The sequence below is a fragment of the Rhinopithecus roxellana genome, chromosome 12 (assembly GCF_007565055.1).
Source record: "Rhinopithecus roxellana isolate Shanxi Qingling chromosome 12, ASM756505v1, whole genome shotgun sequence".
Classification (NCBI taxonomy): domain Eukaryota; kingdom Metazoa; phylum Chordata; class Mammalia; order Primates; family Cercopithecidae; genus Rhinopithecus; species Rhinopithecus roxellana.
The window spans coordinates 130,870,648-130,886,681 of NC_044560.1; the positions used below are offsets into that span (position 1 = coordinate 130,870,648).

A 16,034-nucleotide genomic window follows, 5' to 3' on the forward strand; every position below is an offset into this window, starting at 1 on the left:
CTCCAGCCTGGGTGACAGAGTGAGACTCTGTCTCAGAAAAAAAAAAAAAAGAAGAAACCTTGTGATGACCTCACCAGGGGCAGACACCTTGAAAGTGGTTGTCTATTCTTTTTCTTTTTTTTTTTTCTTAATTAGAGATAAGATCTTACTATGTTGCCCAGGCTGGTCTCAAACTCCTGGGCTCAAGTGATCCTCCCCTCTTGGCCTCCCAGAGTACTGGGATTATAGGGGTGAGCCACTGTCCCACCCGTTTTTTTTTTCTCATGGCCAGCTCTTACACAGAAATAACAGATACACCCCATTCTTCTTAAGACTCACCACAAGTGCCCCTTGCTGCCTCTAGACCCATTAATACCTAGGAGTCAAATCAGCTTGCTCCAGGTGGACAGGTGCCAGCTTTTACACGATGAGAATGACAAGGCTTCACAAATATACAGAGTCAGAAACTTGGGGAATGCATGCAGAAGTGGATTTTAAGGATGTGACACCAATGAGGGTGGATGTAACGCTAGCTCAGGCCAAATCTACTGGCATGAGTGCGCTTTCTAGAGCTTCTGGATTTCATGGGTTACCTTGTGCAGCTGGACGTGGTTCTAATAGCTTGCTTGGGTACCTAACCAGAACTTGGATCCAACAGTGGCCTAAAGTTAATGAGGCAGAGAGACCAGAACTGCCCTAGCGTAAGATGGATGAGGGGAGTCCCAAGGCTTGGGGAGATGGAAGTGTTGGATTGGAATGATCATGTTCCACCAGCATGTCCACTCTCCAACCATGTTCCCCAAGAAGGCACCCCTTACTGGCCAATCCCATGGTAGAGTTAATCATTCTGTATATTGAACTTTCCCTATTCCCATTCCTGTGTGGTTTCTCTCTCCTGATTGTACCCAGACTAAGGCACATGGCAAAGGCAAAAAGAAAGGCACCCTCCGAAGCTTCATAATGCTTCCAGGAAGAGCAGCACCCCCTGCCCCCAGAAGCTAGATGAGCTCAGGGGGCCTGGCGTCCCTCCCTCCCAGCCCCAGGGTAGAGTGAACTTGCAGACTCCCTCGGGAGGTGCTCGGGCTCCTGCCCCCAGCCCCTAGCTGTCATTTCCCACTCCAGCTATTATTCCATTAATATTCACCACTTCCTCCCCACTCTCTTCCTCCAGCTGTTCCCACAGGCTCCATTATTCAAACTTGGGGGGAGGAAATCAGGGCTGGACAGATCAACTGCTGCTGCTGACAGACTGGGTTCCTGCCATGATGGGGACAGGCCTGCCCCAAAACGAGGGTGGAGTGAAGGGGTCAGCCCAGGCTTAGTGGGAGCCCCTTAGTCCCATTGGGAGGTCTTCAGAGAGCTGATGCAGTACCAACAGCAGGGACCTCTGGAGGGCAGGGACGCAAACACAGGCAGACACCCTCTCCTGCCCCAGGGAGCTGGATGTGAGTGTTCCCAGAGTCACAGTGCCCCTGGGGGAGGGGCGGGGCCCAGGGCGAGGCAGGCTCCAGGGCTGGACGTTGGGGGTAAGGTAGGAACGGATTCCCACCCTGCTGGGCAGGCAGCCCGGATGGAGGAGGTACAGGGGTCAGCTTAGGATGGAGGAGGTACAGGGGGTCAGCTTAGCTCCCGGGGTTCCCTGTGCGCCCCACCCTGTCACCCTCTATTGCCCTTGAAGCTCCAGTCTTTTCCTCTCCTGTTCTTCCCCTTGGCTCCCTCTCCGCCACTCCCGGGGTCTGGCTCAGAAGCCTGAGTCCCTCCCCTCTGCCCTCCACCTGCCTCTCTCAACCTCTCTTTCCCCCATGAGCACCCCACAGGGCTTCCACAACCCCTTATCTTTCTTGGATCTCCATTTCCCTCCCCCTCTCCCTCCTGGCCACCTTCCCACTTTCCTATCTTCTCTCTCCCCCTCAGCTCTCTCCATCGCCTGTCTCATCCCAGTTCTCCTCTCTCTGCTCCCTGGCTGTCCCTTCCCTCTCCACAATGTCTCTGTCTCTCCTCCTCCTCACCAGCCCCCTTCCCCCCACCTCACCCTGACTGGGCAGCTACAACAAACATCTTTCTCTCTGGCGGGCCCGCCGATCCCTTCCCACTCAGCACATTCACTGCCGCCTCCTGGCCATGGGCGCAGCCGGATGCCAGCCTCTCAGCCTCCCCATCTTTGCCTCAGTGGGACCCTGCCTCACCCTGGTCACTCTGACACTCCCCAGCCAAGGCCAGCCCTCAGTCTCACCCTCCCTGGTACCCCCTCCCTCCCCAGGCCCTGGTTCTCTCCTCCTAGGCCTCGCAACACCCCCGTCTTGTTTCTGTGGCTGCCCCCTGCACCCTTCCCAGCTGTCTTACCAGAAACCAGCCCTAACACGCCAGAGCTCCATCTCTCAGGTCGGCCTCCTGCCCTCTTCCCTCTTCCCTCCCTCCCTCCCTCCCTCCCTCCCTCCCTCCCTTCTGCCTCAGCCCCGCCCCGGCCCCTGGGGCCCTCCCTGCTCCCCGCTCCGCTCCCCTCCCCGCCCCTCTGGACTGGCTGGGCAGGGCTGGGCCTGGCCGGTCGACAACGCAGGGGCTGGGGCAGGCAGATCAGAGGGAGCTGAGGGAGGCCTGACCTGAGGCCAGCACCCGGAGCTGGTGGGAGCCAGACCCAGAGGTAAAAAGGCATGAGATCCCTGGTTCCCCTGTCCCTGGCTGGGGGGATGTTGTGGGAGGCAGGCTGGGTTTCTAACCCCAGGGAGCTAGGAATCGTGCTCCTGATTTCCTGGTGAGGGCAATAAATGGAGGGAGAGGGAGGAGATAGACGGCAGGGTCCCTTGTCCTGGATAGAGACAGGGAAGAGGTAGACCCTTGGGCTCTTAGGAAGGTGGAAGCATTTGGACGGAGTGGGAAGACCAGGGTGCTGGAATGGGATTGGAATGGGGGATTCGTAGGTCTAGGAATAAGGACCAACGGGGTCCCTGGGTCAGGGGAGCTGTTTAGGATCTGGGACTGAGAGAAGCTGTTATGGGGGTTGGCAGGGACTATGGGAGATTGTGAAGCTGTCTGCCTGGGGCCTGGCTGGGCCCTCTCTGGAGGCCCATCCCCACACCCCAATGGCCTCCGTGGCTCCCCTGTGGCTCCCTTGTAGCTCCGCGGCCGCCCCTTCCCTGGGCCAGGTCATGCGCTGCCCCAAGTGCCTTCTCTGCCTGTCAGCACTGCTCACACTCCTGGGCCTCAAAGTGTACATCGAGTGGACATCCGAGTCCCGGCTCAGCAAGGCCTACCCCAGCCCTCGGGGCACCCCGCCAGGCCCCACGCCAGCCAACCCTGAGCCCACCCTACCTGCCAACCTCTCCGCCCGCCTGGGCCAGACTGGCCCGCTGTCCTTCGCTTACTGGAACCAGCAGCAGTGGCGGCTGGGGTCCCTGCCCAGTGGGGACAGCACTGAAACGGGGGACTGCCAGGCTTGGGGGGCCGCAGCCGCCGCCGAGATCCCTGACTTCACCTCCTACCCCAAGGACCTCCGCCGCTTCCTGCTGTCAGCAGCCTGCCGGAGCTTCCCACAGTGGCTGCCTGGAGACGGTGGCGGCCAAGTCTCCAGCTGCTCGGATACTGATGTCCCCTACCTGCTGTTGGCCGTCAAGTCAGAACCAGGGCGCTTTGCAGAACGACAGGCCGTGAGGGAGACGTGGGGCAGTCCAGCTCCAGGGATCCGGCTGCTCTTCCTGTTAGGGTCTCCGGTGGGTGAGGCGGGGCCTGACCTAGACTCACTAGTGGCCTGGGAGAGCCGTCGCTACAGTGACCTGCTGCTCTGGGACTTCCTCGACGTCCCATTCAACCAGACGCTCAAAGACCTGCTGCTGCTGGCCTGGCTGGGCCGCCACTGCCCCGCCGTGAGTTTTGTCCTGCGAGCCCAGGATGATGCCTTTGTGTACACCCCTGCCCTGCTGGCTCACCTGCGGGCCCTGCCACCTGCCTCGGCCCGAAACCTCTACCTGGGTGAGGTCTTTACACAGGCCATGCCTCTCCGGAAGCCAGGAGGACCCTTTTACGTGCCCGAGTCCTTCTTCGAAGGTGGCTACCCAGCCTATGCAAGCGGGGGTGGCTACGTCATTGCCGGGCGCCTGGCACCCTGGCTGCTGCGGGCAGCAGCCCGTGTGGCACCCTTCCCCATTGAGGACGTCTATACTGGCCTTTGCATCCGAGCCTTGGGCCTGGTGCCCCAGGCCCACCCAGGCTTCCTCACAGCCTGGCCAGCAGACCGCAATGCGGACCACTGCGCTTTCCGCAACCTGCTGCTAGTACGGCCCCTGGGCCCTCAGGCCAGCATTCGGCTCTGGAAACAACTGCAAGACCCAAGGCTCCAGTGCTGACTCTCGGTGGGGAGGGTGGAGATGCTGACCTGGCCCGGGCCTCTGGGGCTTGCCCCTGGCTCAGCCCCTCCTTCCAGGTCTTGATGGGAGGGAGGAGGGCCTAGAAGCTGGACAACTTAAGCCACTCCTTGGCCTCCCCAGCCAGGGGCCTGGGCAGGAAAGATGGGGTGGTGGGCTGTTTTTGCCTACTTTTTGTTTTTGAAAAACATGCACTCCCTAATCTGAGGCCTGGGGTTGTTTTTTCATCTGTGGGGCCCTGGAGTGGTGGGGAGCAGGGCTTGGCCACACCCTGACCATCCTGGACGCTCCCCTGCACCCTTGCTGGGCAGGGCTAGCTCTACTGGGCTCCCCATCACTCTGCTGGACAGCAAGCTTGCCCCATTCTGTGAGAGAGCAGGAGACCATCTCTGGAGGACCACCCCACACCCATCCTGTCTGCTGGAGCTAACCTTCCAGCGTGCGAAAGCTTCCAGGGGAAGTAGGTATCTCAAGGGCTTTGACCTTATTTATCTAAGGTGGAGAAGCTGGGGGTGGCCTCACATCACCCCCAAACTCCAGGAAACAGAGACCAGAGGTGGTAGAGAGCCAGGCGCAGAGATGCAGTTTATTCGTGACCTCTGCTGGCCACTCGCACCTGCGCAAGTTCCACAGGCCGACCTGCCATGTCCACCCTATGCCCAGAGGGGCTTCTAGTCCTGTACACCCCCTCACCCAGCCCCTGGGAGAAGGCACCGTAACAACAAGTGAAAAGGGGGCTGACGGAACCCCAGCAACTGCTGCAGATACTGTCCCCCGACAATGTAACAGACTGGAGGAGCAGGGGTGAAGAGCGGCAGCCACCCTGGCCGCCGAGTGTTTTAGAGGGAGCTGACTGGGGAAGAGGGTAGTGTGCTGCCAGGTCCCCCTGCTCCCCTTAGAGTGGGGCTACCTCTCGGGGTAGCTGAAGGCGGGTGGGGGTGGGCTGAGCAGGCCTCACTTATCAAAGTGCTCCAGTGGGTAGTGCTCCCCGTAGGTCTGCAGGTGGCGGGCCAGGGACTCCTGCTGCTTGCGGAGCTGGGCGGGCATCTCCTGATACACGTCTGAGAAGAGCAGGTTGGGGTTGGGTTTGGGCTTCCGCTCGGCCTGCTCAAAGGCCTCCATCACCTGTGGGGACATGGGGCAGTGGGCAGGCAGCTGGCCTCCCATGCAGGGCCCTGCCTCCTCCTGCGGGGCCTCGGCAAGGAGTTAACCACTCCAAGCCTTTGTGTTCCCACCTGGACAATGGAAATTATCATCCTAGCAGAGGTGTAACGAAACACCCCAAATCCCAGCAGGGATCAGGCGCTATGCAAGTGTGTGGATTCATTTAAGGCTTTCAGCAGCCCTAAGAGGTAGGCAGCTGAGCTATGAAGAAACTGAGGCACAGAGAAGGGCAGGGACAGGACGCACAGTGCTGCCCTATGCTGGGTGCTGCCCTGACCACTGGGTTGCAAGGCTCCTGGCTCCTAATGACCAGCCAGGGAGGGTGGCACACTGACTCTGGGCAGGGCACGTACACTGCACACGGTTCACCACCTACTCCTCAAACCAGCTTCTTCTTTTTTTTTTTTTCAAGAGATAGTTTCTCTGTTGCCCAGGCTGGAATGCAGTGGCGCCATCTCGGATCACTGCAAGTTCCGCCTCCCGGGTTCAAGCGATTCTCCTGCTTCACCTTCCCAAGTAGCTGGGACTACAGGCGCGCATCACCACGCCTGGCTAATTTTTTTTTTTTTTTTTTTGAGATGGAGTCTCACTGTTGTTGCCCAGGTTGGAGTGCAATGGTACGATCTCAGCTAACTGCAACCTCTGCCTCCCAGGTTCAAGCAATTCTCCTGCCTCGGCCTCCCGAGTAGCTGGGATTACAGGCACCCGCCACCATGCCCGGCTCATTTTTGTATTTTTATTAGAGACAAGGTTTCACCATCTTGGCCAGGCTGGTCTCAAAACTCCTGGCCTCAGGTGATCTGTCCGCCTTGGCCTCCCAAAGTGCTGAGATTACATGCATGAGCCACTGCGCCCAGCCCTAATTTTTGTATTTTTAGTAGAGACAGGGTTTGACCATGTTGGCCAGGCTGTTCTCGAGCTCCTGACCTCAAGTGATCTGCCACCTCGGCCTCCCAAAGTGCTGGGATTACAGGCGTGAGCTACCATGCCCAGCCTCAAACCAGTTTCTGAAATGGGCACCACCAGCATCCCCCTTCAAAGACAAGGAAGTGGAGGGCAACGTGCCAAGGACACAGAGCTAGGACACACGTGGCCCCAACAGCCTAGCTCCACAGGCCACATCTGAGACATCACTGGGGTTATCCCTGAGCCTCCCAGTTTGGTGTCCCGCAAATCCCTCCCGAGCTCTGCAGGCCACAGCAGCCCCCAGCACACCCTCCTGGGTGGGGTGCCCTCACCTTCTTGCGGGACTGCTTCCTCCAGGCCTTCTCCTGCTCCTCATCCCACCAGCCTTGGCTTAGTAGGTAGTGCCGCAGCCGGGAGATGGGGTGGTCCTGCTTGTCCCAGTAATTGACCTCGTCCACCGAGCGGTACGCCGAACTGTCGTCACTGGTGCTGTGGTGCCCGATCCTGCATAGGGGCAAAGGGCCCCAGGTCAGTGTGGGGCTCCCTGGAGTGGGGGTCAGGAGGGAGGTTGGGGGTGGACTAGGGAAGGAGGAGTGGAAACGGAATAAAGGCAAGGTGGAAATGTAACATCAGGTGATAAGGCCATGTTTTGGAGACAGTGATCGATATGAGGAAGATGCTACAGTGGCTGTCAGTGCTGTGGGGGTGCTGATGGGGGAGCGGCGGGTACCTGTAGGTCATGGCCTCAATGAGGAAGGGCTGGTTCTCTGCCACAGCCCGCCGTCGGGCCTCCTTTGTGGCATTGTACACAGCAAACACATCATTACCATCCACGCGGATTGACATGATGCCATACCCGGGGCCTCGTGCCGCTGTGGGGACACAGAGAAGGCAGGTCAGGCTAGGGCTGAGATGAGGAACATGCACGAGGCCAAGGGGACGAGCAGGGAGAGGACAGAGAGAGCAAGGCTGAGTGCTCAGGACCTCGACTCCTGTGGCTGACCAAGTGCCAGACACGACAGGACACAGGAAGCACCAGGAAGGACGGCAGGGGTGGAGGGATAGGGGAGGGAAGGAGACGATCCCGGCGGGGTGGGGAGCAGCCAGTAGAGCCCATACCGATGCCATCGCCGCGATACTGCTCGGAGGTGGGCGTGGAGATGGCGTAGCCATTGTTCCGGCAGAAGAAGATGATGGGGCACTCAAGTGTGGCCGCGAAGTTGAAGCCGGCGTGGGCATCCCCCTCGCTGGCCGCCCCCTCACCGAAGTAACAGATGACGACCCTGTTGGCATTGGCCCGCTTGGCTGCGTAGGCTGCCCCCACCGCTGCAGGGGATGAGAGGGTGGTGAGCAGGGGCGAAGACTTACACGCACTCACTCACACTCATTCACACTCACACAACCCAGGGCTCTGAGGCTCAGGCCAGCGGTAACCAGGCTTCAAGGGGAAAGAAAACACCTGAGCTCCTGATGCCCCCAGCATCTGCCCATCCAGGTCTCCTCCCGCTCAGCTGAGAGCAGCTCCACCCTTCCAACTGCTCAGGCTGAAGACTCCAGCATCATCTCCAAGCCAAACTTCCCACCATTCCCCACATCTGCTCCACCTTCAGAACCTGACCCCTCTGACCTCCTCCTCAGCATCACCCTGGTCAAGCCCAAGTTACCGGGCAGCCTCCTTACTAGCCCTTCACACACTGCCCAATCTGTTACCCACAGGGAGGCCTGCGGATTCTATGAAGAGGTGAGCCAGGCCAAGGAGGAGCAGACTCCTCCCCACCCATGGCTCCTGTCCCAGTATAAGTAGAAGTCAACATCCCTGGCCGGGCGCGGTGGCTCAAGCCTGTAATCCCAGCACTTTGGGAGGCCGAGACGGGCGGATCACGAGGTCAGGAGATCAAGACCATCCTGACTAACACGGTGAAACCCCGTCTCTACTAAAAAATACAAAAAAAAAAAAAAACTAGCCGGGCGAGGTGGCGGGCGCCTGTAGTCCCAGCTACTCCAGAGGCTGAGGCAGGAGAATGGCGTAAACCCGGGAAGCGGAGCTTGCAGTGAGCTGAGATCCAGCCACTGCACTCCAGCCTGGGCGTCAGAGCCAGACTCCGTCTCAAAAAAAAAAAAAAAAAAAAAAAAGAAGTCAACATCCCTGCAAAAGGCAAAGGCCTTGAGGCCCCACCCAACCTACACCATCTGCAGCCCTCCCACCACCTCTGGACTTTATCTCCAACCACCCCACACCTGCTCACCCCATACCCGCTCACTCCACACCTGCCCCTCTGGGCTCCTCCCTGCTCCTCAAACACACCAGGCTCACACCTGCCTCATGACACCACACAGCTCCCTCCCTCACTTCCTCTGGTCCATACTTCAGTGTCACTGTAGTGACGGCCCCCAGCTACTCCCACAGTGTACCACACCCCACTGGCTTGGCTGGTCCCTACAGGACCCCCACCCTCATATACTCCAGGCATTCCCTCTCCATCTTTGTTACTGTCCATCTCCCCCACCACGATGGCAGCACCAGGAAGGCGTTTGCGTTGCTTTTGTTCCCTGTACTTGGAGTGGCACTGGCACACAGCAGGAACTTCTTACATTTGAAGTGACTTAGCAGGGACCCAGAGGGAAGGTTAGGGGCAGGTCCCAGCCTTATGGAAACCCTATTACCTTTAGTTCAAATGCCCCCTAAATGCCCCCTCGTCTGAGAAAGCTTCCCTGCCCACGTCCCACCTAAGAGGCTCAAACGGCTTCTTGCTTCCCAACAGAAGAACACTATGAGCTAAGGGGTGTGGAGCCTTCTACTGTGCCGGGCACAGTGCTGAGGCCTGGAGAGACACAAACTCATGCATCTCAGCTGCCCTAGGGCAAAGAAGCCAGAGCCCAGACCAACCCTAGATCAGGCTACAGGCCCCAGAGGGCAGGAAGGGGCTCCGATTCCTTGTTCTCCACGCTATGAGGGTGCAGGCCTGGTACCCGGTGGGTTTGCTTCCCAAACAAGCCTCTTATAAGGGAAGGGGATCCAGGGCACCTACAGCAAGCTTTGGGGAAGCTTGCTTGACTCTAAGGACTGAGGCAGACAAAGGTCAGGGCCAAGAACCCAGGCTCTGGAGGTACACAGTCCATGACTTGAGTCCCTGCTCCTCTCCCTCTGTGCCATATGACCGTTAGCGAGTGACTTCCCTCTTTGACTTCAATTTCCTTTTTTTTTTTTTTTTTTTTTTGAGACAGGATCTCACTTTGGCTAGAGTGCAACAGCACAATCTCAGCTCACTGCAACCTCTGCCTCCCAGGTTCAAGCAATCCTCCTGCTTCAGCCTCCCAAGTAGCTAGGATCACAGGTGTGCGTCACCACACCAAGCTAGTTTGTGTATGTTTAGTAGGGACAGGGCTTTGCCATGTTGGCCAGGCTTCCTGCACTTTTTTTTCCCACTCGCTTGCTCTCTCTCACACACACAAAACATGGGCCTCCTGCTCTTGAAAACAGGAACGGCCGGGCGCGGTGGCTCAAGCCTGTAATCCCAGCGCTTTGGGAGGCCGAGACGGGCGGATCACGAGGTCAGAAGATCGAGACCATCCTGGCTAACATGGTGAAACCCCGTCTCTACTAAAAAATACAAAAAAAAAAAACTAGCCGGGTGAGGTGGCGGGCGCCTGTAGTCCCAGCTACTCGGGAGGCTGAGGCAGGAGAATGGCGTAAACCCGGGAGGCGGAGCTTGCAGTGAGCTGAGATCCGGCCACTGCACTCCAGCCCGGGCGACAGAGCGAGACTCCGTCTCAAAAAAAAAAAAAAAAAAAAAAAAAAAAAAAAAAAAAAAAAAAAAAAAAAAAAAAAAGAAAACAGGAACAAGAGCAAATAATAACCTCTGTCCACATGGCCACATTGAGGGTCCTATTAGACGATGAATGTGAAGCACTGGCACAGTGGAACCTGGTGCACATGTTGGCTGTGTTTGTGAGCAGACAAATGCAGTGGGCATGTGGTTGGGAAATCCAGAGTGTGGTTGCACAGGCTTCAGGCCCCTGAATGGGGTGGGGATAGCAACAGAGCCCTCTTCTGAAGGGTCCCAGACAAGAGGTGCATTCCAAGTCTGGAACACAGGCCGGGTGCAGTGGCTCACATCTGTAATCCCAGCACTTTGACAGGCCAAGGCAGGCAGGTCACTTGAGCTCAGGTTCAAGACCAGCCTGGCCAACACGGTGAAACCTTATCTCTACAAAAAATACAAAAAATTAGCCAGGTGCAGTGGCATATGCCCATAATCCCAGCTACTCAGGAGGTTAAGGCAGGAGAATCACTTGAGCCTGGGAGGTGGAGGTTACAGTGAGCTGAGATCACACCATTGCACTCCAACCTGGCTGATGAGAGTGAAACCCTGTCTCAGACAAAAAAAAAAAAAAAAAAAAGTGGGCTGGGCACAGTGAATCATGCATGTAATCCTAGCACTAGCTGAGGCAGGTGTTTGAGACCAGCCCAGCCAATACGGTGAAACCCTGTCTCTATTAAAAATACAAAACTTAGCTGGGCGTGGTGGTGCACACCTATAGTCTCAGCTACTTGGGAGGCTGAAGCAGAATAATTGCTTGAACCCGGGAGAAAGCGGCTGCAGTGAGCTGCAATCGCACCACTGCACTCTAGCCTGGGCAACAGAGCAAGACTCCATCTCCAAAAAGAAAAAAAGAAGAAGAAGTCTGGAGCACAGACCAGGGCTCTGGTGGTGTCACCAACCCAGAATTCCACCCAGAAGGGAGGCAAAAGAGCTGAGGCCTGGACAGGGGTGTGACACTGGTCTGCATGTGTGCAAGGTCCAGGGCATGCATCCTCACCCTGAGGGATCTGTGTGGCCAGTGGAGAGGAGATAGTGACGAAGTGGCGTTCCTTGCAGCCATAGTGGACAGGCATCTGGCGCCCCTTGCCCAAGTCACTGATGTTGCCATAACACTGGGCCATGAATAGTTCCAGGGGGTAGTCGCGATACATCAGCACACCTAGGAGGGGAGGAGGCAATGGTTAGCTGAGTGGGCAGTGCAGGGGGTCAGATCGGCCCTGTGGGTGACCCGCAGCATGCCGGTAGACAGACAGGAAAGCTCAGGCTTGTTTTTAAGAGGGAGACTAATGTTCAGACTGACTGACTGCCCAGCAAGGCCAATCTGATTTTTCAAAAGAAAGCACAAATCCAGCCTTTTTCTTTCTTCCTCTTAGTGAGACACTGTCTGGTCTTTAAGTGCTTTCAACTAATTCAATTACCTTTAAGAAATATTCTAACCATAAATCATCACTATGGCCAGGCATGGTGGCTCATGCCTGTAATCCCAGCACTTTGGGAGACTGACGTTGAAGGATCACTTGAGCCCAGGGGTTGGAGACCAGCCTGGGCAACATAGTGAGGCCTTGCTTCTACAAAAAAAAAAAAAAAAAAAAAAATCAAAACATTAGCCAGGCATGGTGATGTGCACCTGTGGTTCCAGCTACTTGGGAGGCTGAGACAGAGGACTGCTTCAGTCCAGAAGTTCAAGGCTACAGGCAGCTGAGATTGTGCCACTGCACTCCAATCTGGGCTACAAAGCAAGACCCTGTCTCGAAAAAAAAAAAAAGAAAAACATCATCATTATGAACCAAATAACAGCATAGACCACTAATTTACAACTTCTGGACTACAGAAGAAGTACTCTAACCCACGTATGGCAGTAAAACCCTTTCTTCAAACAAAACCTCTGGTGAACACCCACCTCCCCATCAAAGGGAACCGCTTCAGGTGAAGGCGGCCCTTCCTCCTGAGTTAGAAGACAGAGGGGGTTTGTGATTGCCCTCGGACAAGCTCTTTGCCCCACCCGGATAATGGGACAATCTTCACATCCACACCTGAGGGGCAGCACTGTGGATCAATGCTGCAAGCACTCAGACCAGGAACATTATTCAGAGGGAGCTCTCTAGTACAGTGCTTTCCAAACCCTTTCTTTACTGCAGAACCCAGGCTTTAGATACAAATTTAATGGTGATCACATTACACACAGCAGTTACTTTTTTTTTTTTTTTTGAGACAGAGTCTGGCTCGGCCACCCAGGCTGGAGTGCAGTGGTGCAACCTGAGCTCACTGCAACCTCCGCCTTCTAGTTCAAGCAATTCTTGTGCCTCAGCCTCCCAAATAGCTGGGATTCCAGGTGTGCACCACTACACCTGGCTTTTTTTTTTTCTTTCTTTCTTTTTTTGAGTTTTGTTCTTGTTGCCCGGAATACAATGGTGCATTGGCTCACTGCAACCTCTGCCTCCCGGGTTCAAGCGATTCTCCTGCCACAGCCTCCTGAGTAGCTGGGATTACAGGCATGCGCCACCATATCCAGCTAATTTTTGTATTTTCAGTAGAGACGGGGTTTCTCCATGTTGGTCAGGCTGGTCTCAAACTCCCAACCTCAGGTGATCCACCCGCCTCAGCCTCCCAAAATGCTGCAATTACAGACATGGGCCAGGGCGCCTGGCTCATTTGTTAATATTTTAGTTAGAGTTGAGGGTGATTAGCATTACTTCAACATTCAACTTTCATACAGGTTTATTGGTATTTTCTGACACATGCTTTTGAATGGACATAACACAAATCTACATAACATGTGGCTGTGGTGCATATGTAACAGATGGAAACGAGTTGCTCTGGTTAAAGAGGGAAAGAAAGGCCTTATAGAGGGCCAAAGAAGGTCCAAGGCACTGATACAGGATCTTGGAATCAGGCTTTTCTCAGAATGTGGTACTGGGTCCACCCACATGAGAAGGACTGGGTGGGGGGGGAAGGTACTAAAAGTACAAACTTGCCAGGTGCAGTGGCTCATGCCTGTAATCCCAGCACTTTGGAAGGGTGAGGCAGGTGGATCGCTTGAGCTCAGGAGTTTGAGACCAGCCTGGGCAACACGGCGAAACCCCATCTCTACCAAAAATAAATAAAAAAAAAACAATTAGCCAGGTGTGGTGGTGTGCACCTGTGGTCCCAGCTATTCAGGAGGCTGAGGTGGGAGGATCACTTGATCCTAAGAGGCAGAGGTTGCATGAGCCGAGATCACGCCACTGCACTTCAACCTGGATGACAGAGTGAGACCCCGTCTCGAAGAAAAAGAAAATACAGACTCATAGGCTGATTTGCACCAGGAAACTCCAGGTCCAGTGGGAACTGCTGCTCTTGCTTGACACCTGACACCTCTTTTCTTGTTGGTCTCAGAGACAGGATCTCACTCTGTCACCCAAACTGGAGTTTGGTGGTGGAAACATAGATCACTGCAGGTGTAGTCCCACCACGCCTGGCTAATTTTTTAATTTTTCAGCGATGGGGGTCTCACCATGTTGCCCAGGCTGGTATCAAACTCCTGGGCTCAAGCAATCCTCCCACCTCAGCATCCCAAAGTGCTGGGATTACAGGCGTGAGCCACCGCACCTGGCACCTGCTTCCTCTTAACACTCCTTTTCACTGGGTGCCACTCCCTGCCAGTGCCACCGCTGACACTCCACATATAGCCCTGGGAGGACAGCCAAGGGTGGGAAACAGCGAGAGCTATGTCTGGGTCAGACAGCCATGCAAGGACTCGGCTCCACTCCTTAGGAGAACATGGCCTGAGCCCATGACCTCCCCTCTGTTGACTCAGGTTCTTACCTGGCTTTTAGAGTTGACGGTAATGCCTGCCTCTCCTGCCTCACATGGATGGGGGAGGTGCCTCAATGAGGCAACACCATCGGGGCCTGCCCTAACTTCACCCAGTGTGCCCTTGCTCTGGAGTGTGGTGAGAGGAAATGACAATCTCTGAGGCTAAAGAGCACTTATAACAGCACCTTGGCTGGCTGGGCGTGGTGGCTAACGCCTGTAATCCCCAGCACTTTGGAAGGCCAAGGCAAATGAATCACTCGAGGTTAGGAGTTTGAAACCAGCCTGACCAACGTGGTAAAACCTCGTCTCTACTGAAAATACAAAAATTAGCCAGGCATGGTGGTGCATGCCTGTAATTCCAGCTACTCGGGGGGCTGAGGCAGAAGAATCACCTGAACCTGGGAGACAAGAGGCTGCAGTGAGCCAAGACTGCGCCATCGCACTCCAGCCTGGGCGACAGAGTGAGACTCCACCTCAAAAAAAAAAACAAAACCCGCCGGGCGTGGTGGCTCACGCCTGTAATCCCAGCACTTTGGGAGGCCAAGCAGGGCGGATCACAAGGTCAGGAGATTGAGACCATCCTGGCTAACACAGTGAAACCCCATCTCTACTAAAAATACAAAAAAGTTAGCCGGGTGTGGTGGCAGGCGCCTGTAGTCCCAGCTACTCGGGAGGCTGAGGCAGGAGAATGGCGTGAACCCAGGAGGCAGAGCTTGCAGTGAGCCGAGATCATGCCACTGCACTTGAGCCTGGGCGACAGAGTGAGACTCCATCTCAAAAAAAAATAAATAAAAATAAAGGAGAAGAAAAAAAGAACAGCACTCTGGTGTCAAGAGCCCAGGGGAGTGCTACCTATCATGATGAAGACCACTCTTCTCACTTCACAGATAACAGACACCATCACCAAGGCAAGTGGCCTGCCAAGTGAGGCCTAGAGTGGGTCTGACTCAACTCCTTAGCCCGCACCATGCTGCCTCTGCACGAGTCCCATTTGCAGCTGCCCAGACACCTCTGCTGACCCTCAGTGCTGGACAGTCACTCTCTCCCGTGTGGAGAGTTCAGCGGCTCCCATGATTCCCATGAGGCTTGCTCGGTCCTGCCTGGTGCCCTCACAAAAAAGACCCCTTCAGCAAAAACAGGTGCAGTGCTCAGCAGAGCTGGCGGGGCCCCAGCTTGCTCCTGGCATCTGGAAATCTCATTTTCCACATGGATGACACTCAACCTGACAAACATCACAGGGCGTTTGCCCTCCTAGAGCATGTGGGGCCAGGGGCCTGGTCCAGCTGTGAGCAGTAGACAGTCCAGGAGCAGGCCGCAAGTCATGCTGGTCCATAGGGGCTCTGGATAGCCACGTGGTCTGGCCCGGCTGAAGGGCTGTCCCAGGGTGAGGCCCCAATCATGACACCAACCCCTGCCCCTGAGCGCTCACTCTGTGCTGAGGGCACTGTGCCATCTTCCCCAAGACTCCCCTCAACAGCTGTCTTGGGAAGGGCTACCATCCCCCTTACGAATGAGGAAACAGAGGCACAGGGCAGTTAAGCAACCTGCCCCAGGCTGTGTGCAGCGTCTAAGACAAAGGGTAAGATGTGCCTTCCTGGCCCTATCAGTGCTCGCTGACACTCAGAGGGCAGTCCCTTTGCAGGGCCCCACACCAACAAGCTCCCTGGAACACCCCACTCACTGTTCCCTGAGCTCACTCCTTCGCTCCCAGGCACTCATTCCTGTTCAATGATTTTCTTCATTCCTGGTCTTTGACCCTTCCTTCCTTTCATTCATCCGGGCCTGCTGGGCCCCTCTGATCTTGCACCGCACTCAGGTCTGTCAAGGTTCTTCCACCTGCTCCTGCTCCCTGAAGGATACAGCACCTGAGGAGGGGCCAGAGGATCCCTGCACCAGGCAGACAGGGTCTCCAGCACAGACCACACCCACAGCGAGTGCCGACCTCACTGCATCCTCCCAGCGACGCTTGGATGCAGGTACCATCATAATCCCTCTTCTGGAGATTAGA

The 16,034-nt window shown here is 55.9% G+C and overlaps 2 protein-coding genes across 3 annotated transcripts in view; one reads left to right on the forward strand and one right to left on the reverse strand.

Moving 5' to 3' along the window:
- Positions 1-2,313: 2,313 nt before the first annotated feature.
- Positions 2,314-4,546, forward strand: B3GNT8 (UDP-GlcNAc:betaGal beta-1,3-N-acetylglucosaminyltransferase 8). Its single transcript, XM_010380796.2, has 2 exons — positions 2,314-2,620; positions 3,095-4,546. The coding sequence occupies exon 2, from the start codon at positions 3,126-3,128 to the stop codon at positions 4,317-4,319; it is 1,194 nt and encodes a 397-aa protein (XP_010379098.1). The 5' UTR covers positions 2,314-2,620; positions 3,095-3,125; the 3' UTR covers positions 4,320-4,546.
- A 348-nt stretch (positions 4,547-4,894) lies between these two features.
- The window catches only part of BCKDHA (branched chain keto acid dehydrogenase E1 subunit alpha), a 31,647-nt gene continuing 20,507 nt past the window's right edge, over positions 4,895-16,034 (reverse strand). The window contains exons 5-9 of one of the 2 annotated variants that reach the window (XM_010380797.2): positions 11,229-11,390; positions 7,527-7,733; positions 7,138-7,279; positions 6,740-6,911; positions 4,895-5,462 (exon numbers count right to left, since the gene is read on the reverse strand). In XM_010380797.2, the coding sequence (XP_010379099.2) occupies positions 5,292-5,462; positions 6,740-6,911; positions 7,138-7,279; positions 7,527-7,733; positions 11,229-11,390 (854 nt within the window). In that variant the 3' untranslated portion in view covers positions 4,895-5,291. The remainder of the gene's footprint in view (positions 5,463-6,739; positions 6,912-7,137; positions 7,280-7,526; positions 7,734-11,228; positions 11,391-16,034) is intronic. The other variant, XM_030941670.1, reaches the window with a different exon arrangement.